Source organism: Schistocerca cancellata, chromosome 1, assembly GCF_023864275.1.
Source record: "Schistocerca cancellata isolate TAMUIC-IGC-003103 chromosome 1, iqSchCanc2.1, whole genome shotgun sequence".
Taxonomy (NCBI): Eukaryota; Metazoa; Arthropoda; class Insecta; order Orthoptera; family Acrididae; genus Schistocerca; species Schistocerca cancellata.
In genome coordinates, this window is record NC_064626.1 from 1,111,334,616 (window position 1) to 1,111,358,126 (window position 23,511).

The window sequence follows — 23,511 nt, forward strand, 5'->3', positions numbered from 1 at the left end:
GTTCTGGGCTGCTGGAGAGAGGAAGGAGTGTACTTTATTTATTTTTTGGACAATTTGTTTAACTACGGATTTCACCTAATTTATTTATTACACTGATGCAAAACACTCACCCTAACGTGCTTGGAGTTTACAGATCTCGAAAGTACTCCTAAATAATGCATTACACTGATGTGCAGAGATGCAAACAACTCAAACAACTCGTAAATTACGAGATCGCGCGGTGGCTAGCACACTAGACTCGCATTCTGGACGACTACGGTTCAATCCCGCGTTCGGTCGCCATCCTGATTTACGTTATCCGTGATTTCCATAAATCGCTCCATGCAAAAGCCGGGAGGGTTTCTTTTCCAGGAAGTCAGAGAACTATCCGTCTATAAACTTAAATGCATTTGCGGTCACGTGATATAGCCTGCGTTTGACTCACATACAGCCGCACGTTCTGTATATGATTTAAAGCACTGTCTACTTGCCATCGTTAACTGTAAACCTCTCCTGCATCAGATGACTTTCATTTCATGTGTGATGAAACGTGACACATTCCTCTAAACGAACTATGATTTATGCGATCCTCACCCCCCCCCCCCCCTTTCTCGGCCCATCTTGGGAGTAAAATCTCTTGGGAGTAAAATCGAGACATCAGCTTCATAAGTTAGCGATAGGTGCTTGTGAGGTACTGCAACCCCCAATGTATACATTTGCCTCACAGACTTGGTGGTAGAATGACCTTTTGTTTTCGCGTGTCGGGCGCTGCTGCTTTGCGTTTATCTGTTTCCTTGTAAGAGGCTTTCTCCGTTGGTAACGGTCATTTTCTATATAGGGTCGATGCACGCAGAGTATAATTTCCGCACGCCCGGGTTCCCGGGTTCGATTCCCGGCGGGGTGAGGGATTTTCTCTGCCTCGTGATGACTGGGTGTTGTGTGATGTCCTTAGGTTAGTTAGGTTTAAGTAGTTCTAAGTTCTAGGGGACTGATGACCATAGATGTTAAGTCCCATAGTGCTCAGAGCCATTTGAACCATTTTATAATTTCCGAACCGTGATCGGATGTGAACAGTGGTCGCTATACATCACTGGCAAGCTATACTGTACTCGTATCACACAGAGTAAATGTTTTAAGAATTTTTTTTTTGCTTTACAGTTCGATAACGTAGTTTATCCTAGAGAAACCGGAAAGATGGATATATGTCATGCGCTTGAATATATTTCTTACATTGGAATATTAACAGGGCTACATTCCATACGAGTTGGAAACTTAAAGCGATCTAACATTATAGACCGTTTTAAGTGAGGAACATTGTAGCCTTAGGAGTGCCTGTGTTGATTTTCACTCTCTTAACAATACCTTCCAGCTACTGATCCTAGACTCTGGAATAATAGTTTAAAATTGATGGCTTGTTTGATTTACGTTAAAATGCCTCGAACTTCATCCATCGTGCATAAAAAATCAGCCTTGGCCTACTTGTTTGTTTTTGATATCTAAGGGCGGACTCGCGGTTCGTGGCAAACGTGTGAACTTAAATGTGGAAAATTCAGTTTGTGGCAAGCACGTGAACGTAAATACGTAAAACTGTTATTTATTGAGCAACATGGCTGCTATGCGGTGTGTGTAAATGACGGCTTTCTGTTAAGTACTTTGGTAGATTACCTGCCCTGTTCTTTGTCTCAAACTGGAAGTGTTTTGGGTGTTTATTATTTGTTTAAACTGTGTTGTAGGAGGCTACAGTCAAGCTTAGCCATAGTTTACTTGCCTGACATGTTATCCAAAGTTCTGTTTATGAAAGCAGGATTTATTCAGTGACGGCCGGAGTGTCCATGCGTTTCCAGGCACTAGAGAGTCTGAAACAGCGCGACCGCTACTGTCGCAGGTTCGAATCCTGCCTCGGGCATGGATGCATGTGATGTCCTTAGGTTAGTTAGATTTAAGTAGTTCTAAGTTCTAGGGGACTGATGAGCTTAGAAGTTAAGTCCCATGGTGCTCAGAGCCTTTTGAACCATTTATTCAGTTTGTTTTGTAGGTGCTCTAAGTGCTTGTTAGTCTTGTTTGCAACTGATACTGTTTAATTGTGTGCGTATGTAGCAGGACACGTAAACCATTATTTAAAGCTTTTTTATCAGCGACTTCACTGTATGCACGAGTGCTGTGACCGACGTCAAACAGAACTGGTAATACTTTCATTAATAGTGGTCTATTTTTGTAAGATAGCTGGCCAATTGAATACCTTAGATTTATATTACTTGCCGTTTATTATTTTTATGAACTAGTTCTCTGCCTGTTAATAACTTGTCAGTTGTTTATTTGATAGTGCTGCATGGACCTTGCCCAGTCTGTCGGTAGATTTGAGCGGCTACTGCCTTTGTTTGTTGTCCTGATGTTAAGCGTTGTTTTGCGTAAAGGCGTCCTGTAATATGAGCTTATTGTTTAATTATTTCTGGAATTCTTGTGTTTTCTTCAAATTTCAGGCAAATCCTAAGGCACCTCCGCAAACTGTAATGCTGGCATAAACACTCGCCGACTGTTAACACTGCGTTAACGGCCACGGGCGCTTCTTTTAAACTACTATTAAAAATCTTAGTAAATCTTAAAATCTGGCTCAGGTTATAATTTTAGTTTTAGTATTCATGTTCTTAAGCTGTAACTGTTCTTGCTACTCTCACTGCAACAGATACCTCACTTGATTTTTTCAGTTATCGAAATAGTAGGTGATTATATGAAAACTTTTAGAAAATATGTTTCAGTAAAGAAAAACCTGCGGAAGCTTCGGGTACTGTTTGATTCGTCATTGTGCTGTAAATCTCACAACAGTTGGTTACTAATGGATTTCTTATATTTTACGCGAATTCGAAGCAAACCTTAAAACGCATTCACCGATTGTAAACTTCTTTCCGTGGCCACGAGCCACTAATTCAGTTAACCTGTACATGTTTACTACTAAAGCTCAGTGTTTGTAAGGTTTATAGGCCCTTTAAAATTTGGTGTTGCCTTCATCGCGGTTAGTAAGTTCAATGAGCCATACGGTCATTTGATGAAACTGCCAAGTGTTAATCACTGGTTTCAGCTTTCAGGTCTTTAATCTGCAATTATTCTTCGTGTTTGCAATCTTATTATAATACGTTTTTGTCATTGGGCCTTAAGCCCTTGGTGCAGTTGTTAGGAACAATTTTTGGATTTACGTACCTGCTAATTACAGTGTTTATTTGGCTCGGCCTTAAGCCAATGTTGCAGTTGCCAAATTTATCATTTGGTTTCCTTTACCTCCCACGAACAAAGCCACAAGGCGATTAACTGTTTAGCAGCAGTTTGATTTCTGTTTTCACTATAACAATTCAAAATTAAAGTTTTGTTGTGCGAGCCACTTGTTTTTTACCCCTGGAACATTTATTTGATTGTAGTCGGTTTAATTTCTTGTTCACTTCTTGTGATGCGGGTTCCCTTAGTGGTGTACTATTTACTGTGTGATTTTAATTGTTTTAAATAAACTATTGTTTCAATGTACTTTATTTGGAGGCCCCAGTATTTTCCACTCCGCAACCAGCTCCCTGCCGCTGCAACTGTATTCCTTGTTACAGTAGGCAACGGCTGAAATCTGAGGCCAATTCCTCGACTTATCGAAAAGTTTTATTTCAGATACACTGCTCTGTAAAACTTAGGGGCGAGATAAATTAACATAGTTTGTTAATGAATGGAAGTGCGGAGCATGTTGACAGAGGTCTCCCAGTCGTGCACAGAAAGTTGAACGTCGCAAGACGTGAGTTCAGCATGACCGTAGCGCCAAATGGGGCTGGCCCCGCGGCACGAAGCAGTTGAAGGAAAAGGAAAAGACAGTTTGTGTCAATCAGCAAGCAGTTACTGTGCACTGTTCTGGTGTTCTGCATCACAAAATGGCTCTGAGACACCTTTTGGATGACTTCACACCAGGAACAATCATCGCCAAATAGGAACATGGACGAAGTGTGACGAATGTAGCCCAGAAGTTTGGTATTGGTCACAGCACTGTTTCACCTGCACGGGGAGCGTTCCGAACCACAGTCACTGGTGCAAGGCACGTTATCTCGCGCTGCACGGCGATTGCATGGGGATGGTCCCTCTGCCCGACTAGTGCGCTATGGAACATCCGCAAATCTGCGGCACCGTTTGCAGTGGTGCTAAGAGGACTGGGACTGGACTAAGAAGGTGGGTCACGTGCTCTTCTCGGATGAGAATAGTTTCAGTCTGAGTGGTGAACCTGGACGTACCCTCATATGGCGAGAGATGGGAACATGTAATGCACCCAGAAACATTGTCTAACATGATCGTTTTGATGGTCCAAATATTGCGGTGTGGGGGGAGGGGGCATAATGTTGGATTTCAGTACTGACCTCGAAATCTTTGAACATGAACATTCACCGTTCACTGTTATTGTGACTCTGTACTCCTTCCTCATGTGCGTCTTTTCAGGGGTGCATTCGGTCATGACTTCATTGTTATGGACGACAAGTGCGTCCTCATCGAAGAGCGCAGGTGGAGGTGCTCTTGGAACAAGCGGATATTCGGCGAAGGGAATGGCCTGCCCGTTTCGCCGACTGAAGTCCCACCAAACACGTGTACGACTGGTTGAGGAGACGTGTGTATTTGTATTTAATAGGACAGTATTTCAAAGTCAGTAGCGATTAGGAGCCACCCATTATCGAACAGTTCGTTTGTGAACTCCTTTTTGCTGGAACGTTTCTGCTTCTACTAACATATGTTTTCTACTGTGTCAGTTTTCGCTGTGGATAATGATACACCTTTTGAATGTGGAACCTGGGTAACACAGAACACCAGTAGACCCACAGGAATTCAGCTGTAACCGTGACTGAAACCTGTTCTTTTGGAGGGGGAGGGGGCGCACGATAACGTGGTTCATCATTGTTCTGACCGGTCTGATGCGGTCCACTATGACTTTCTCTTTGGTGACAACTCTTCATCCCAGATTAGCACTTGCTGCCAACGTCTTCAGTTACTTGTTCGATACTACTCTCTACCGCTGCGTCTAAGATTCTCTAAAAGTCGTAACACATATCCTATTATCGTATTCCTTCTTTGTTTTGATGTTTTCCAAATGTTCAAAAAAATGGTTCAAAAATGGTTCAAAAAATGGTTCAAATGGTTCTGAGCACTATGGGACTTAACATCTGTGGTCATCAGTCCCCTCGAACTTAGAACTACATAAACCTAACTAACCTAAGGACATCACACACATCCATGCCCGAGGCAGGATTCGAACCTGCGACCGTAACAGTCCCGCGGTTCCGGACTGAGCGCCTAGAACCGGTAGATCACCGCGGCCGGCGCTCCAAATGTTCCTTCCCTCGCCCATTCTTCAGAGGACATCCTTATTTCCTGTCTTATCAGTCCAACTAATTTTCAAGGTCATTCTATAACACCACATCTAACACGCTTCTATTCTCTTCTTTTCCTGTTTTTCCACAGTGAACGATTAGCTTCCGTAAAATGATGTGCTTGAAACGTACATTTTCAGAAATTTCTTTCTCAAATTAAGCCTTAAGGCTGACACAAATAGACTTCTTTCGGCCAGGAATGTTCTCTTCGTCTGTACTAGTTTGCTTTTTGTGTTCTCCTTGCTTCATCCGTAACGTGTTATTTTCCTTCAAAGGTACTTCCTTTGTGAACTTTATTCTCCCCAGTTTTGATGTTAAGTTTATCGCTATTCTCATTTTCGCTAGTTCGGGCTGCTTTCGCCTTCCTTTGGTTTACTCTCAACCTGTGGTGTGTTCTCATTACATTGTTCATTCCATTCAATAGGCCATGTAATTCTTCTTCACTTTCACTGAGGATAGCAGTTTGATTAGTGGATCTTATAATTTATATCGTTTCAGCCTGAACCATCCTCTTATTTCTTTCATTACTGCTTCGATAACTGAACAATAGAAACGAAAGACTGCATCTCTGACTTGCACTCTCTTTAATCCGAGTTCATCGCATTTTCTGGGTCAACAAAAACGTATATATGTACCTCGACTTTGCTGGAGTCTTGCTTCCATTAGCAAGCATAACGTAATATCTTACTCTCTGGTACCTCTCTACCTCTCCTAAAGGCGACCTGATGCACAGATATACTGAAGCACCAAAGAAACCGCTATAGGCATGCATATTCAAATGCAGAGATATGTAAATAGGCAGAATACGGCGCTGCAGTCGGCAACGCTGATATAAGACAAGTGGCTGGCGCAGTTGTTAGATCGGTTACTGCTGCTACAATGGCAGGTTATTAAGATTTAAGTGAGTTTGAATGTGGTGTCAGAGTCGGCGTACGAGCGATGGGACACAGCATCTCCGAGTTTGCGATGAAGTGGCAATTTCCCCGTACGACCATTTCACGACTGCACCGTGAATATCAGGAATCCGGTAAAACATCAAATCTCCGACATCGCTGCGGCCGGAAGAAGATCCTGCAAGAACGGGACCAACGACGACTGAAGAGAATCGTTCAACGTGACAAAAGTGCAACCCTTCCGTAAATTGCTGCAGATTTCAATGCAGGGCCATCAACAGGTGTCAGCAATCGCATCATTCAATGAAACATCATCGATATAGGCTTTCGTAACCGAAGGCCCAGGGGACTGTTTAAGCCGATGGAGGCTCTGTAATGGTGTGGGGCGTGTGCTGTTGGAGTGATATTGGACCCCTGATACCCTTGATGACTGCCCGACACAAAGCATTATGCCTCGCCTGGCCCTGTCAGCACTGACATTAGACTGTTGATGACTGGAAACATGTTGCCTGGTCGGACGAGTATCGTTTCAAATTGTATCGAGCGGATGGACGTGTATGGGTATGGAGACAACCTCATGAATACATGGACCCTGCATGTCAGCAGGGGACTGTTTAAGCCGATGGAAGCTCTGTAATAGTGTGGGGCATGTGCAGTTGGAGTGATATTGGACCCCTGATATGTGTAGATACGACTCTGACAGGTGAAACGTACGTAAGCATTCTGTCTGATCATCTGCATTCATTCATGTCCATTGTGCATCCGATGGACTTTGGCAAATTCAGCAAGACAATGCGATACTCCACACGTTCAGAATTTCTACAGAGTGGCTCCAGAAACACTCTTCTGAGTTTAAACCCTTCCGATTGTCTCCAAACTCCGCAGACATGAACATTATTGGGCGTATCTGGGATGCCTTGCAAACCTGCTGTTCATAAGAGATCTCCACTCCTCGTATCCTTCGGGTTTCTGGACAGCCCTGCAGGATTCATGGTGTCAGTTTCTTTCAGCACTACTTCAGACATTAGTCGAGTCCACGCCACGTCGTGTTGCGGGGGACCTACACGATATTAGGCAGGTGTACCAGTTTCTATGGCTTTTCAGTGTAATAGTTCCTTAATTTTCGTTTCCATTCTTCTGTATACTATTCTAAGCAACTTAGATGTATGATCAGTTACGCTGATTGTGCGATAGTCCCCTCACTTATCTCCCCTCGCTATCTTCGGGACTTTGTGGATATTCTTCCGAAAGTCTCATAGATTCCGCTCTCCAACCTAAATAAGTTTTTGACTATCACTTCCCCCAATGATTTGAGAAAATCAGACGGAATGTTATCTACCCGTTTTGCCTTATTCGATCACATGTCTTCCAAAGGTCTGTTTAACTCTAAAACATGAATGACGTGACTCGAGTCCTACACCTAGAAAAATTTTTACGTTAAGATCGGACACTTTCTCTCGCGGGACTTCGAACACTCCTACGAGGACGAAACTGGCGTTTCCTAGCATATTCACAACAGAGTTGGTATGAAGGCTAGTCTCAGCCTCGAGAAGTTTTCCTGCATTCTCCGACGGACAGCCTGCATGTCGGCCGTGACCATGCGGCGCAGCTGCCGGTCTATGGCGACCAGAGACAGTGCCGCGCTCCTTCTCGCCTGCGACAGCTCCACCACCACAGGGAGGGCCCACGGTCCGTGACCAGGGTGCACCTGCGCGCAGGCGGAACCCGGCACGCAGCCGCCGCCGTACACACCTGTCGACTCGGTGGTCGTCTCCATCTCTGGGAAGCACTCTGGTATTTCCGTCTCGTTGGACGGGTTTCCCTCGCAGCTGCCAGACTTCAGCTCCTTGAATACTGAAACAAGGAAAACGACTAGCTCAACAAACAAACTACTCATCATGTTGAATGGACACACTGGCCTGAGGACTGAAGCTAAATATTTGGCCAAATTATAGGGAGGGGAGCCCAAGTTGCTGACAATGGGACGCAAAGGAATACCACTCTTATAAATCTTGGGTAAACCATAGAATCATAATAAAGAAAGGACGATGGGACTTTTGGACACAGTGTGTATCGGAAACCTACTTATACTCACCTCTATCTTCATGCGGCCAGCTGTCATCCACCACACCAACGTAGTGGAGTTTTGCGGACTCTGGTGAAAAGAGCTAATGCCATTTCTGACGAGGAACATTTGAAAGAATAACTTGATAATTTGAACATTGTTTTTAAACAGAATGGATATACGGAACAACAAACGTGTAGTTCTCTTCAGTTTGGTCCGACACGTAAGCCAATAGAGGATACTTTCGAAGCTCTTGCTTATTTACCCTTTGCGGGAAGTATATCATCCAAAATTTCAAGAATTTTAAGAAAATATGATATGAAAAGTGTTTTCACGCCGGTGACCAAGACTAGAGCCCTTCTTGGCTCAGTTAAAGATAATTTGGGCTTGAGGAAGCCCGGGGCTTACGAAATTCCGTGTCACTGTGGAAAGAAGTATATTGGTCAAACTATTGGAACTATTCAGGACCGGTGCGTGGAACATCATCGGCACACTCGGTTGTTCCAGCCTGAGAAGTCGGCAGTGGTGGAACACTGCCTTACCGAAGGACACAGGATGATGTATGACAAGACACAATTGATCTCGCCTGCTTCTCGCTATTGGGAATGTTTCTTAAAGAATCCATTGAAATCAGATTATCAAGTAATATTATTAACAGGGATAAAGGTTTCCCTCTAAGTAAGATATGGACTCCGATTTTGCCCGACATAAACAACAACGGTCTTCGTTTCGATCACTGGAGTCTTCCAGCTAGTGCTGTTGCGATTTATCGTTTCTGCCGTCTTCTCCCACCGGCGCGCTGCGTGTCTACTTGCCGCCAGGAGGCGTTGCCCATCATCTCGCGCACGCGCGGTGCTCTGTCCGTGGTGTATAAATGTATCCATCGCTGTGGCTGAAATTCTATCTCACCATCTATGGCCGTCCTATCACCCTCACTCCCACCCTTAAGTACCTTGGCGTCACCCTCGACCGTCGCCTCTCCTGGACTCCCCACCTCCGGACAATCCAAGCCAAGGCACGCTCCCGACTCAGTCTCCTCAAGCTCCTCTCCGGCCGTACGTGGGGTCTGGACCCCTCCACCATCCTCCACACCTATAAGTCCCTCATCCGCCCTATCCTTTGTTATGCCCATCCAGCTTGGATCTCCGCCCCCCCCCCCCCCTACCTTTTATAAATCCCTCCAAATCCTTGAACGTCATGCTCTCCGCCTCGCCTATCGCATCCGTCTCCCCTCCCCCACGCGGATCCTGTACGATCTCATCACCTTCACCCACCTCCTCCTTTTCCTTGAAAGGATACGGATCCTGTACACCTCCCGCAAACTCGCTCCTCCTCACCCGCTCGTCTCCCCGCTCCTCTCCCACCCCCGCCTGCTGCCGCGCCTGTATTCCCACGTCCCACCCGGTCTCCATCTCTCCACCCTCCTTACCCTCTCCCAAGGTGGCTTCCGCCAGCTACCCCTCCCTGATGATGTCCTCCTCCCCTCCATCTACCCCTCCTACCAACTTTGATCCTCCTTCCCTCTTCCTGTATCTGTTCCTTTGGGCACCCTCCATCCCTCCCCCCCCCTCCTCCCCACTTCTCCCCCGGGCCTCCCCTCCCCTGTCCTTCTACTCCTCCTCCCCTCTCCTCAGCCATTGGCATCTCTGTTTTCCCCTCTTCACCCTCTCCACCCACCCTCACCCTGCTTCCCCTCTTGGCAGGTCCCAGGACTCGCACATGCTACGTGGACTTTCGTGCGCCGGAGATCTTTGCCATCTGTGTCTCGTGTGTGTGATGTCGTTTAGTGTTTTTAGTGTCCGCCGTCACGCTTCTCCGTTCACTTGTGCCATCGGATTCATCAGTGTTCTGTGCGCCGTGTCAACATGTTTTCAGTGTCTTTCTCGTCGAGTGTGAACGGCTCCGTGTTTTTTGGTGTGACTGTGACCACTATTTTTCGCCCGTCACTATGTTCCTTTTCATTCTCCATTTTTTGTACTGTGATTGTCAACTCTCTGGCTGAAGAGCGGCGTAGCATGCCGCTGCCAGCCTACCTGTTTGCTCAGGTGTTCAAATAACAATAAAGTAAAAAAAAAAAAGTGGCTGAAATTCAGTTCCGGCGAGGCAGTGCACCAGCATTAACTCACCTTAAGGTGGCGGCCAGCTGGTCCGCCGAAATATTGTGTCTGGACGGCGACATGATCCGGCTGCAACTTCGTGAAAATTACCACGGTATAGGAAAATCGATGAAATTTAAAACAGCTTCCAGTTTTCTCTGAATGTACAAACACAGGTACTGTACGGTTTTCAAGTGACATTTATGCCATTCTTTCTGCAAAATAGTGACGTTTGCAGGTAACAATGATGGAGTCAGATATCGATCACGCACCATCCTCTCCAATGTAGACCACAAAGGATCTGTACAGGGTGAACATTAATAAAACTAGCAAACTGCAGAAACGGATTCCTGGCTGGGAATGTAGGAATTGATCCTGTGATCGATGCCACGGTAGATGGCGCTGACGAATGGCAGTTCCGCTGACCACGTGTCGTGTTTGTAGCCCCAGATTACGATTATGCAGTTTGATATTGCCAGTTCTGGTAAAAGTTGCTTCGTCGGTAAAAACGACTGATGGCAGAAATCCCATAGTCGTGGTGGGCTGGTGGAAAAAAAAAAAACCGTCGGCAAAATCCTTCGGTTCAAATGGCTCTGAGCACTATGGGACTCAACAACTGAGGTCATCAGTCCCCTAGACTTAGAACTACGTAAACCTAAGTAACCTAAGGACATCACACACATCCACGCCCGTGGCAGGATTCGAACCTGCGACCGTAGCGGTCGCGCGGTTCCACACTGAAGCGCCTAGAACCGCTCGGCCACAGCGGCCGGTGCACGCGTTGCAGGTGATAGGGACAGTAGCGGTTGTCACGCAATATACACATAACCGTACTTTGGCGGGCGACTTGCCTGGAGCTTGTACTAGGGTTCGTCTGTATATCCTGTAGAAATCGGTCCTCCAAATCTGATGTACACACAGTTCTCCGTCTTCGTGCGCTTTCGTCTGTCTGAAAGACCCACGATCACACAAAAGCCCAGAAAGGGATTGAAATGTTGCGTAACGTGGCTGGTGTCTGTGAGGATACTTGTTTTGGTACGACCGTGCTGCATGTCGACCGTGTTCCATCTGCTTGGCCTTGCAGAAACACCATCTCGGCTTGTTTCCAACGGGAATACCAGACCATCCTGCTACTTACAGTACGCTGCGTCAATCAAACAGCCTGAAACCCACAATAAACACACGGCACGTGGGCAGAGGAACTTCCATTCGTCAGCGCCATCTACCGTGGCAGCGATGCATTTCTGAACGATATGAATAGTATCCTTTTTCATCCATTACCAGTCAGGATACCGCCCATGCAGTTTGTCAGTTTTATTAATGTTAACTCTATGAATTGAGACCTGGTGATTTTGGTGGCCAGCTGAGATGCGAAAATTCATCCAATTCTGTCAAAACCAGTCCTAGACGGCGTGAGTCATGTCATCAGGGTGGGACGTCCCCTGGCAAGACATTCGCAAAATCATTGTAATATATGTGAAAAAAAGAAACATTTATCTGTATTATTATAATTATTATGATTATTATTATTTCATTTCTGTATGAACGGTTGTCGATTATGTAGACTCTGTAAAAAAAAAAAAGAAATAATCTTCTTTCATTTTTATGTTTGTGCAATAATTATGTATATACACTCCTGGAAATGGAAAAAAGAACACATTGACACCGGTGTGTCAGACCCACCATACTTGCTCCGGACACTGCGAGAGGGCTGTACAAGCAATGATCACACGCACGGCACAGCGGACACACCAGGAACCGCGGTGTTGGCCGTCGAATGGCGCTAGCTGCGCAGCATTTGTGCACCGCCGCCGTCAGTGTCAGCCAGTTTGCCGTGGCATACGGAGCACCATCGCAGTCTTTAACACTGGTAGCATGCCGCGACAGCGTGGACGTGAACCGTATGTGCAGTTGACGGACTTTGAGCGAGGGCGTATAGTGGGCATGCGGGAGGCCGGGTGGACGTACCGCCGAATTGCTCAACACGTGGGGCGTGAGATCTCCACAGTACATCGATGTTGTCGACAGTGGTCGGCGGAAGGTGCACGTGCCCGTCGACCTGGGACCGGACCGCAGCGACGCACGGATGCACGCCAAGACCGTAGGATCCTACGCAGTGCCGTAGGGGACCGCACCGCCACTTCCCAGCAAATTAGGGACACTGTTGCTCCTGGAGTATCGGCGAGGACCATTCGCAACCGTCTCCATGAAGCTGGGCTACGGTCCCGCACACCGTTAGGCCGTCTTCCGCTCACGCCCCAACATCGTGCAGCCCGCCTCCAGTGGTGTCGCGACAGGCGTGAATGGAGGGACGAATGGAGACGTGTCGTCTTCAGCGATGAGAGTCGCTTCTGCCTTGGTGCCAATGATGGTCGTATGCGTGTTTGGCGCCGTGCAGGTGAGCGCCACAATCAGGACTGCATACGACCGAGGCACACAGGGCCAACACCCGGCATCATGGTGTGGGGAGCGATCTCCTACACTGGCCGTACATCACTGGTGATCGTCGAGGGGACACTGAATAGTGCACGGTACATCCAAACCGTCATCGAACCCATCGTTCTACCATTCCTAGACCGGCAAGGGAACTTGCTGTTCCAACAGGACAATGCACGTCCGCATGTATCCCGTGCCACCCAACGTGCTCTGGAAGGTGTAAGTCAACTACCCTGGCCAGCAAGATCTCCGGATCTGTCCCCCATTGAGCATGTTTGGGACTGGATGAAGCGTCGTCTCACGCGGTCTGCACGTCCAGCACGAACGCTGGTCCAACTGAGGCGCCAGGTGGAAATGGCATGGCAAGCCGTTCCACAGGACTACATCCAGCATCTCTACGATCGTCTCCATGGGAGAATAGCAGCCTGCATTGCTGCGAAAGGTGGATATACACTGTACTAGTGCCGACATTGTGCATGCTCCGTTGCCTGTGTCTATGTGCCTGTGGTTCTGTCAGTGCGATCATGTGATGTATCTGACCCCAGGAATGTGTCAATAAAGTTTCCCCTTCCTGGGACAATGAATTCACGGTGTTCTTATTTCAATTTCCAGGAGTGTATATTTTGCAAGTGTAGAATTCGAAGCAGACAATGACAATTAAAAAAGGTAACAAAGATGCATATTAAATTGTCTATAAATAGTGGAGGTTAAAATATTAATCTCTCTGCCTTCTTGTAGCCGTTAAAGTTGTAAGAGCCTGTAACGCTCGACTGAATGCTTGGTTAGCTTTCTTTTGTTCCTTGTTCGAGAACGACGCCATTGGAGGCTGATGGATGAAAAAGGGGTGTACTTTAAATGTATGCTGATGTTTGAATATAGAAATTGTTAAATAGACTTGCAATAATTTATTGCCAGCTTGCGCAGTATTTCATTCCACATTTTCAGCTGTTTTGAGCATATTTAGAATTTTTCATGACGTAGAGCTGTGCAGAGATCACGGGAGCCGCTGCCGCGGCAAATTCAAATTAAGTTGAATGAAAGCAGTTTTCCCGATATTAAGCGGGCACGTAACGGTACATTAAAATTATTTCTTCCAGCTTCCCGGAAACCTCAGAGGTGAATGGTGGATTTCATTATGTCATTTTCAGGAGGACATGGGCAACTGCTATTACAATATCAGTGACGTAAGTAATTTAAGGAAATCAGAGCAATAAAATTTTAGCCGCGCAGGATTAGCCGAGCGGTCTCAGGCGCTGCAGTCATGGACTGTGCGGCTGGTTCCGGCGGATGTTCGAGTCCTCCCTCGGTCATGGGTGCCTGTGTTTGTCTTTAGGATAATTTAGGTTAAGTAGTGTGTAAGCTTAGGGACTGATGATCTTAGCAGTTAAGTCCCATAAGATTTAATGTACATTTGGACAATGAAATTTTACTTGTGTGGTATCAAAGACTGCTGTGATGAAACCTGTTCTGGCTAATAATAAAAAAAATCCAAATTTCATTTTTAGTTTCATGCTCTCGTGTTAGTCGTGGCAATCAATGGTGTTCATATATTAAAAAAATCCACTGCAGCTTTTACGTTTAGTGAACATAGGATACTGTAACTTCTCTACGTATAATAAGAGTAATTTTCAGTGCGTTTCAGAGATGAAAGTAGCGAAGAACATGTTTAATTTCATAATTAGTTTCAATAATGATACCGTGTTCCATTTCTAACAAGCCAGATCAGGGCTACATAAAAATAGTTTGAAAATTAAAGATCACACGCGCACAGCAGGAAATCTTTTAGTGTTGTGCGAATCCCCACGTAATAGATCAAGGTTGGCAAAGTTAAAATATTTTCAACTGCAGAAACTAATAGTGAGAATCGCATGTTAGCTGTTGTGCTCGCAACAATAAGCAATATACAGTTAATTAAAATATTATGCCATATAAACTGCATATAAAGTCAAAAGTGCGGTGGGGATTACTCGACAAGGGGTCCTGTCGTCTTGGAATGTAGCATCACCATTGGGCATCAAACATTGCACTATTGGATGGATGTGATCAGCCAAAATGGTCACATAATCTTTGGCAGTAACGCGATCTTGCAGGGTAACCATGGGGGCCATGGAGTACCACGGTATGGCTGCCCATATCATCAACAGACCCCACAATGTGGGACATGCACTGTGCCAGAAGCTGTAAACAATGTGAAGCAAAACTCATCGGACCAAATGACTTTCTTCTGTTGCTCCACATTCCAGGTTTTTTGGCTTGGACACCACTTTTCCTGTTACAGGCATTTGCATGACTGATGAGTGCTTGTGGAATTCCAGCTAGCCATGCAGTTCCCAGCGTACGGTGCTCCCTTCGCGTTTTGGTTAGCGAGTGTGACATTTAATTTTGCAGTGACTTTTGCAGCTGTCGTCCTCTTATTTTGCGTCAGAATCCTCTCAAATGAACGTCCACACACTTGCATCCGTGTTGTGACGGAGCTGATGATGTTTTCCCCCTTTCCCTCTATTCTGTACAAACCTTCGACACAGTGCTTCTTGAAACAGTCTACACTTTGGTTACGTTGTTTACAGAAGCATCCACCATACGCCCACGTTCGAATTCACTCAGCTCCGACATATGCGCTCACGACTACACAGAATACTGTTCCGACCGCGATTGATACCTGAATCTTACTGAGGATACTGCATATGTACCGGTCGTGGTCAAAAACAACAGCTTGGCTAGCATCTGCATTTATATTCAAGCACGCATTTCTCGCGGTGTTTCAGTACTTTAGACCAACCCCTGTGGCTTTATAGGGCTTTAGATGATGCAGAAATGGTACCAGGTGGTCAGGTGATTGTCCACTGCTGACACCAGTCACTGTACTGAAGTGTGAGGATGTTTAGCATGAGTGCAGTAAGACGCGTCAAAGTGAAGACAGAATGGCAGAAATGATCTATCTTGCTTTGACATCGCCATGACCAAATCGCGAATGAAGCTGCCCGATTTCTTAGTCCATCAACGCGAACTTTCTGTACGTGTCTGCAGGGAATGGTGCTCCATTCCCAGCCATACAGACCGGGTGCTTGTAAAATGATACTTACCGACAGTGGCCAGAGAGAATGTCACGCCTAGTAAATGACAATCGGTTTCAAGAATTTCCGCTGTCGGCAAATATAGGCTCATCTCAACCATTTTCCGACCGAACATTGTAAAGGGAGTCTGATACCTCACAGGATATCATTTCTTGAGGCGGCAGAGAAAACTGTGCGTCTCCGGTGTGCATAACAATTAAGAAACTAGAAAGTATATGACTGGAGTCGTGTGGTCCTACTAGTAACTGTTTTTAATTGCCGCAAGGCATCGAGTGCACCGATGCCCCATTGATGCTTTTAAATTGCAGTGTGTGGGCAGTGTACAGGGTGGGCACAAGTCACGTGTCTCAAACCTTGGGTCGAGTTGAAACAGGTGAGAGAGGGTCCACAATCTATTACATTGAGATGGGGAATCAATGGTCGGAAATGCATATTCACTATGTTACGGACATACACAGCGTCCACCGCACAACAATAAATTAGCTCGTAGTAATTTGCATGTATGGCAACGGCGCATGAAGTTCTGCCACACTCCCCAAAGATCCCTGGTGTCTGTTGTATCAGGAGACAGCCAACTTGGACCCAATCAAGCAGGTCTTCAGTCGTTTGCGTGGGGGTTCCACGCATAAGCGTCTTGAGACAACCCCTAAGTCAAGGCGCGTAAGATCCGACGATCGCGCTGGCCATAGGCCAGGACCTCCTCATCCAATTCAACGATGAGGGTACGTGTCGTTCAGGTGCTCGCAGACATTAATGTCGAAGTGGGCTGGTGTACTGTTGTGTTGAAACAACATCCTTTCGTGGATAAAACTGTGGCAGCACGTCTCGCAGAAACCCAGGTAACGTGGACTAGTCAAACGGGGAGGCAGTAATTGAGGTCCTATTAGGTGATCTTGGACAATTTACGCCTGGTTCAGGTACTCGCAGACATTAATGTCGAAGTGGGCTGGTGTACTGTTGTGTTGAAACAACATCCTTTCGTGGACAAAACTGTGGCAGCACGTCTCGCAGAAACCCCAGGTAACGTGGACTAGTCAAACGGGGAGGCAGTAATTGAGGTCCTATTAGGTGATCTTGGACAATTTACGCCTGGTTCAGGTACTCGCAGACATTAATGTCGAAGTGGGCTGGTGTACTGTTGTGTTGAAACAACATCCTTTCGTGGATAAAACTGTGGCAGCACATCTCGCAGAAACCCAGGTAACGTGGACTAGTCAAACGGGGAGGCAGTAATTGAGGTCCTATTAGGTGATCTTGGACAATTTACGCCTGGTTCAGGTACTCGCAGACATTAATGTCGAAGTGGGCTGGTGTACTGTTGTGTTGAAACAACATCCTTTCATGGATAAAACTGTGGCAGCACGTCTCGCAGAAACCCAGGTAACGTGGACTAGTCAAACGGGGAGGCAGTAATTGAGGTCCTATTAGGTGATCTTGGACAATTTACGCCTGGTTCAGGTACTCGCAGACATTAATGTCGAAGTGGGCTGGTGTACTGTTGTGTTGAAACAACATCCTTTCGTGGACAAAACTGTGGCAGCACGTCTCGCAGAAACCCAGGTAACGTGGACCAGTCAAACGGGGAGGCAGTAATTGAGGTCCTATTAGGTGATCTTGGACAATTTACGCCTGGTTCAGGTACTCGCAGACATTAATGTCGAAGTGGACTGGTGTACTGTTGTGTTGAAACAACATCCTTTCGTGGACAAAACTGTGGCAGCACGTCTCGCAGAAACCCCAGGTAACGTGGACTAGTCAAACGGGGAGGCAGTAATTGAGGTCCTATTAGGTGATCTTGGACAATTTACGCCTGGTTCAGGTACTCGCAGACTTTAATGTCGAAGTGGGCTGGTGTACTGTTGTGTTGAAACAACATCCTTTCGTGGACAAAACTGTGGCAGCACGTCTCGCAGAAACCCCAGGTAACGTGGACTAGTCAAACGGGGAGGCAGTAATTGAGGTCCTATTAGGTGATCTTGGACAATTTACGCCTGGTTCAGGTACTCGCAGACATTAATGTCGAAGTGGGCTGGTGTACTGTTGTGTTGAAACAACATCCTTTCGTGGACAAAACTGTGGCAGCACGTCTCGCAGAAACCCCAGGTAACGTGGACTAGTCAAACGGGGAGGCAGTAATTGAGGTCCTATTAGGTGATCTTGGACAATTTACGCCTGGTTCAGGTACTCGCAGACATTAATGTCGAAGTGGGCTGGTGTACTGTTGTGTTGAAACAACATCCTTTCGTGGATAAAACTGTGGCAGCACATCTCGCAGAAACCCAGGTAACGTGGACTAGTCAAACGGGGAGGCAGTAATTGAGGTCCTATTAGGTGATCTTGGACAATTTACGCCTGGTTCAGGTACTCGCAGACATTAATGTCGAAGTGGGCTGGTGTACTGTTGTGTTGAAACAACATCCTTTCATGGATAAAACTGTGGCAGCACGTCTCGCAGAAACCCAGGTAACGTGGACTAGTCAAACGGGGAGGCAGTAATTGAGGTCCTATTAGGTGATCTTGGACAATTTACGCCTGGTTCAGGTACTCGCAGACATTAATGTCGAAGTGGGCTGGTGTACTGTTGTGTTGAAACAACATCCTTTCGTGGACAAAACTGTGGCAGCACGTCTCGCAGAAACCCAGGTAACGTGGACCAGTCAAACGGGGAGGCAGTAATTGAGGTCCTATTAGGTGATCTTGGACAATTTACGCCTGGTTCAGGTACTCGCAGACATTAATGTCGAAGTGGACTGGTGTACTGTTGTGTTGAAACAACATCCTTTTGTGGATAAAACTGTGGCAGCACGTCTCGCAGAAACCCAGGTAACGTGGACTAGTCAAACGGGGAGGCAGTAATTGAGGTCCTATTAGGTGATCTTGGACAATTTACGCCTGGTTCAGGTACTCGCAGACATTAATGTCGAAGTGGGCTGGTGTACTGTTGTGTTGAAACAACATCCTTTCGTGGATAAAACTGTGGCAGCACGTCTCGCAGAAACCCAGGTAACGTGGACTAGTCAAACGGGGAGGCAGTAATTGAGGTCCTATTAGGTGATCTTGGACAATTTACGCCTGGTTCAGGTACTCGCAGACATTAATGTCGAAGTGGGCTGGTGTACTGTTGTGTTGAAACAACATCCTTTCGTGGACAAAACTGTGGCAGCATGTCTCGCAGAAACCCCAGGTAACGTGGACTAGTCAAACGGGGAGGCAGTAATTGAGGTCCTATTAGGTGATCTTGGACAATTTACGCCTGGTTCAGGTACTCGCAGACATTAATGTCGAAGTGGGCTGGTGTACTGTTGTGTTGAAACAACATCCTTTCGTGGATAAAACTGTGGCAGCACGTCTCGCAGAAACCCAGGTAACGTGGACTAGTCAAACGGGGAGGCAGTAATTGAGGTCCTATTAGGTGATCTTGGACAATTTACGCCTGGTTCAGGTACTCGCAGACATTAATGTCGAAGTGGGCTGGTGTACTGTTGTGTTGAAACAACATCCTTTCGTGGATAAAACTGTGGCAGCACGTCTCGCAGAAACCCCAGGTAACGTGGACTAGTCAAACGGGGAGGCAGTAATTGAGGTCCTATTAGGTGATCTTGGACAATTTACGCCTGGTTCAGGTACTCGCAGACATTAATGTCGAAGTGGGCTGGTGTACTGTTGTGTTGAAACAACATCCTTTCGTGGACAAAACTGTGGCAGCACGTCTCGCAGAAACACCAGGTAACGTGGAACAGTCAAACGGGGAGGCAGTAATTGAGGTCCTATTAGGCGATCTTGGGCAATTTACGCCTGGTTCAGGTACTCACAGACATTAATGTCGAACTGGGCTGGTGTACTGTTGTGTTGAAACAACATCCTTTCGTGGACAAAAATGTGGCAGCACGTCTCGCAGAAACACCAGGTAACGTGGACCAGTCAAACGGGGAGGCAGTAAATAAGGTCCTATTAGGCGACCTTGGACAATTCCCGCCTATACATTGACAGAGAATCGTTGCTGGTGATTATCCTCACTCCTGACATGGTTGTTGCGGCAGTTGAAAATACTAGCACTGGTGTACGAAACTTGGCACTGGGGTGTATAATCCTTTTATAGAAGTGGACACGGTGCTCAAAATCCGTTGGTACCAGTGCTTGCGCACGTTCTTTAGGTTACGTGTGTAATACCTGTTCTACCGGTACTATCATGGGGCTGAAATGCCTGTTCCACTAGTACTCTCAACACTGTACCATTCGAAGTGTGCATTTCATGGGCGAGCTGACGGATGCTGGGTGGTTGGACACACTATCTACTCAAAATCTAGTGTCCGGACAAGTCTCTACTGGGAACCTTGGCCGGCTCTCTGTGGTGTTAACGATCCTGTCTCTCGTAAGTTGGTATCCACGGAGCTAAACTTCCTCCAGTTAGGATGACGCCTGGTGGGAAAGTGTTCTCTGTTGATTCGTGCTGCTTTGTTGTTGTTGTTGTTGTGGTCTTCAGTCCAGAGACTGGTTTCAAAAAATGTTCAAATGTGTGTGAAATCTTATGGGACTTAACTGCTATGGTCATCAGTCCCTAAGCTTACACACTACTTTACCTAAATTATCCTAAGGACAAACACACGCACCCATGCCCGAGGGAGGACTCGAACCTCCCCCGGGACCAGCCGCACAGTTCATGACTGCAGCTCCTGAGACCGCTCGGCTAATCCCGCGCGGCCAGAGACTGGTTTGATGCAGCTCTCCATGCTGCTCTATCCTGTGCAAGCTTCTTCATCTCCCAGTATCTACTGCAACCTACATCATTCTGAATCTGCTTAGTGCATTCATCTCTTGGTCTCCCTCTACGATTTCTACCCTCTACGCTGCCCTCCAATACTAAACTGGTGATACCTTGATGCCTCAGAACATGTCCTACCAAACGATCCCTTCTTCTAGTCAAGTTGTGCCACAAATTTCTCTTCTCCCCAATTCTATTCAATACCTCCTCATTAGTTATGTGATCTACCCATCTAATTTTCAGCATTCTTCTGTAGCACCACATTTCAAAAGCTTATATTCCCTTCTTGTCTAAACTATTTATCGTCTACTTATCTATTTATTTATCTATTTATTTATATATTTATTTATCTATTTATCTTGTCTGAACTATTTATCGTCGATTTATTGTGCTGCTTTGTGGGCATTATATCCTGCCACATCATACGTCAAATGCTTGTCTGTCAACTCTCGTCACGAGCAACGTTCCATCTTTGACTGCATGCCATGTACTGCACACAACAGCACACCTCACCATGGATACATCACAAGCTGTCTGATGCAATGAACAACTGATACCAGGGATACTGGTGTGCGTGCGGCACAGATTAATACGCCGATGCGATGCATGCGGTCGTAACATAACACACGTGATATGAGCTAAGTTGTGTATAGTATGTCTGTTTGGCGGTTAGGGGTGTATGCTGTTTACCACCTGGGGCCTGTTCCAGTGTACAACAGACACCCTGGATCTTTGCGAGAGTGCGGCAGAATTGCTTGCGTCTTTGCAATACCTGCACTGAGACTGGAGGTCGTCGCTTTGAACAATTACTGTGAGCTACACTATTGTTATGCTGTGTACACTGTGTATGTCCAAATATGCATTTCCGACCATTTGTTCCCTGTCTGAATGACATCGGTTGTGGACCGACTATCGCCTGTTTCAGTCTGATTCAAAAGATTTGACACCCTGTATAGTTTGCTGGATCTGGAAATGTATTCTAGGTTGAGAATAATGTTCCCTGCTTGTGGTACGTCTTTCTGAGGCCACTCAGACAACAACAACGCAGGTGATAACTGGTATGTGTCAAATTACAACAATGTAGACGCTACTCCGTGAAAATAAGGTATGTGCTTGTGGTCCTGGTGAATTTTGCTGCATGTGATCGTGTTCTGTATTGCTACCAAGCTGACACTACGGTGAACGTTTGTGTTATAATGGCGGATACAAACAGATTCACAACTGAAGGACGTCTTTTTCTTAGCGTGTGGGTGTGTAAAGAAAGGCCTTTGCAACCAGGTCTGTGATATCTACATCTACATCTAAGTGATTACTCTGCTATTCACAATAAAGTGCCTAGCAGAGGGTTCAATGAACCACCTTCATGCTGCCTCTCTACCGTTCCACTCTCGAACGGCACGCGGGAAAAACGAGCACTTAAATTTTTCCGTGCGAGCGCTGATTTCTCTTATTTTATCGTGACGATCATTTCTCCCTATGTATGTGGGCGCCGACAGAATGTTTTCGCAATCGGAGGAGAAAACTGGTGATTTAAATTTCATGAGAAGATCCCGTCGCAACGAAAAACGCTTTTGTTTTAATGATTGCCACACCAATTCACGTATCATGTCTGTGACACTATCTCCCCTATTTCGCGATAATACAAAACGAGCTGCCCTTCTTTGTACTTTTTCGATGTCATCCGTCAGTCCCACCTGATGCGGATCCCACACCGCACAGCAGAACTCCAGAATAGGGCGGACAAGCGTATTGTAAGCAGTCTCTTTGGTAGACCTGTTGCACCTTCTAAGTGTTCCGCCAATGAATAGCAGTCTTTGGTTTGTTCTACCCACAATATTATCTATGTGATCGTTCGAATTTAGGTTATCTGTAATTGTAATCCCTAAGTATTTAGTTGAATTTACGGCCCTCAGATTTGTGTGACTTATCGCGTAATCGAAATTTAGCTGATTTCTTTTAGTACTTATGTGAATAACTTTGCACTTTTCTTTATTCAGGGTTAATTGCCACTTTTCACACCATAGAGATATCTTACACAAATCATTTTGCAAGTCGTTTTGATCATCTGATGACTTTACAAGACAGATGGACCACACAAGACACAAGAAATATGACAACGACAGTGAAGTCACTGAACTCTTAAATACATCACTGCATCGTCCACCATTAAAATCGTCAAGGAAGCGGTCAGTGGAGAACATTTCCAGAATCTCCATGCATCGCTGGATAACGAAAGAAGGTTACTGTTCATTTCGGCCTGGCAGCATCAGTGTATTGACTCCGATATGAATACGTGACGTGATTCTTGTGCATTGCTACATTAGCGGCTCGCCGTAAGATTATGATGACAGATGAACGTGCTATGTTTCCTAGAGCCCAGCCTCGAAATGTTTATAGTAGTAGCTGGGCAAAAGACAACTCTTACTACTATGAAGAAATTAACCAACTCTGCACCACGAATAGTGGTCAGTTTATAGGGAAAGTTTGAAATATGTAAGAAGTATGTAAGAACATTCGTTTCTATGTTATTCCATTCTTGCAAGTAGCTTTTTCTGTTAAATACAATTTCTGCTAGTGCCAATGAGTATTTCACGTAGCTTCTTGTTTTAGTACATTTCAGCTAGTCTTCACAGGACTTTATGCAAAAGCTCCTAGATTGACGGATACTCAGGCATTCAGTTGCGCCGTGACTAGCCCACTAAATTACCCGGTCTTAGTCCCCTAGAAAAATGTCTGGGTCTGTTTCGAACAGCGGATTAAAAGTAGCAGTCAACATCTCCATAGGTTATTATACAAGGTAAAGGCGTTGTGATTGTTATTCGTCGGTG

At 46.0% G+C, this 23,511-nt stretch overlaps 1 protein-coding gene across 1 annotated transcript in view; it reads right to left on the reverse strand.

The window, feature by feature from the left end:
• LOC126131776 (uncharacterized) overlaps positions 1 to 23,511 on the reverse strand; it is a 75,862-nt gene that overhangs the window by 15,176 nt on the left and 37,175 nt on the right. The window contains exon 3 of the mRNA XM_049915175.1: positions 8,003 to 8,104. Coding sequence (XP_049771132.1) covers positions 8,003 to 8,104 — 102 coding nt within the window. The remainder of the gene's footprint in view (positions 1 to 8,002; positions 8,105 to 23,511) is intronic.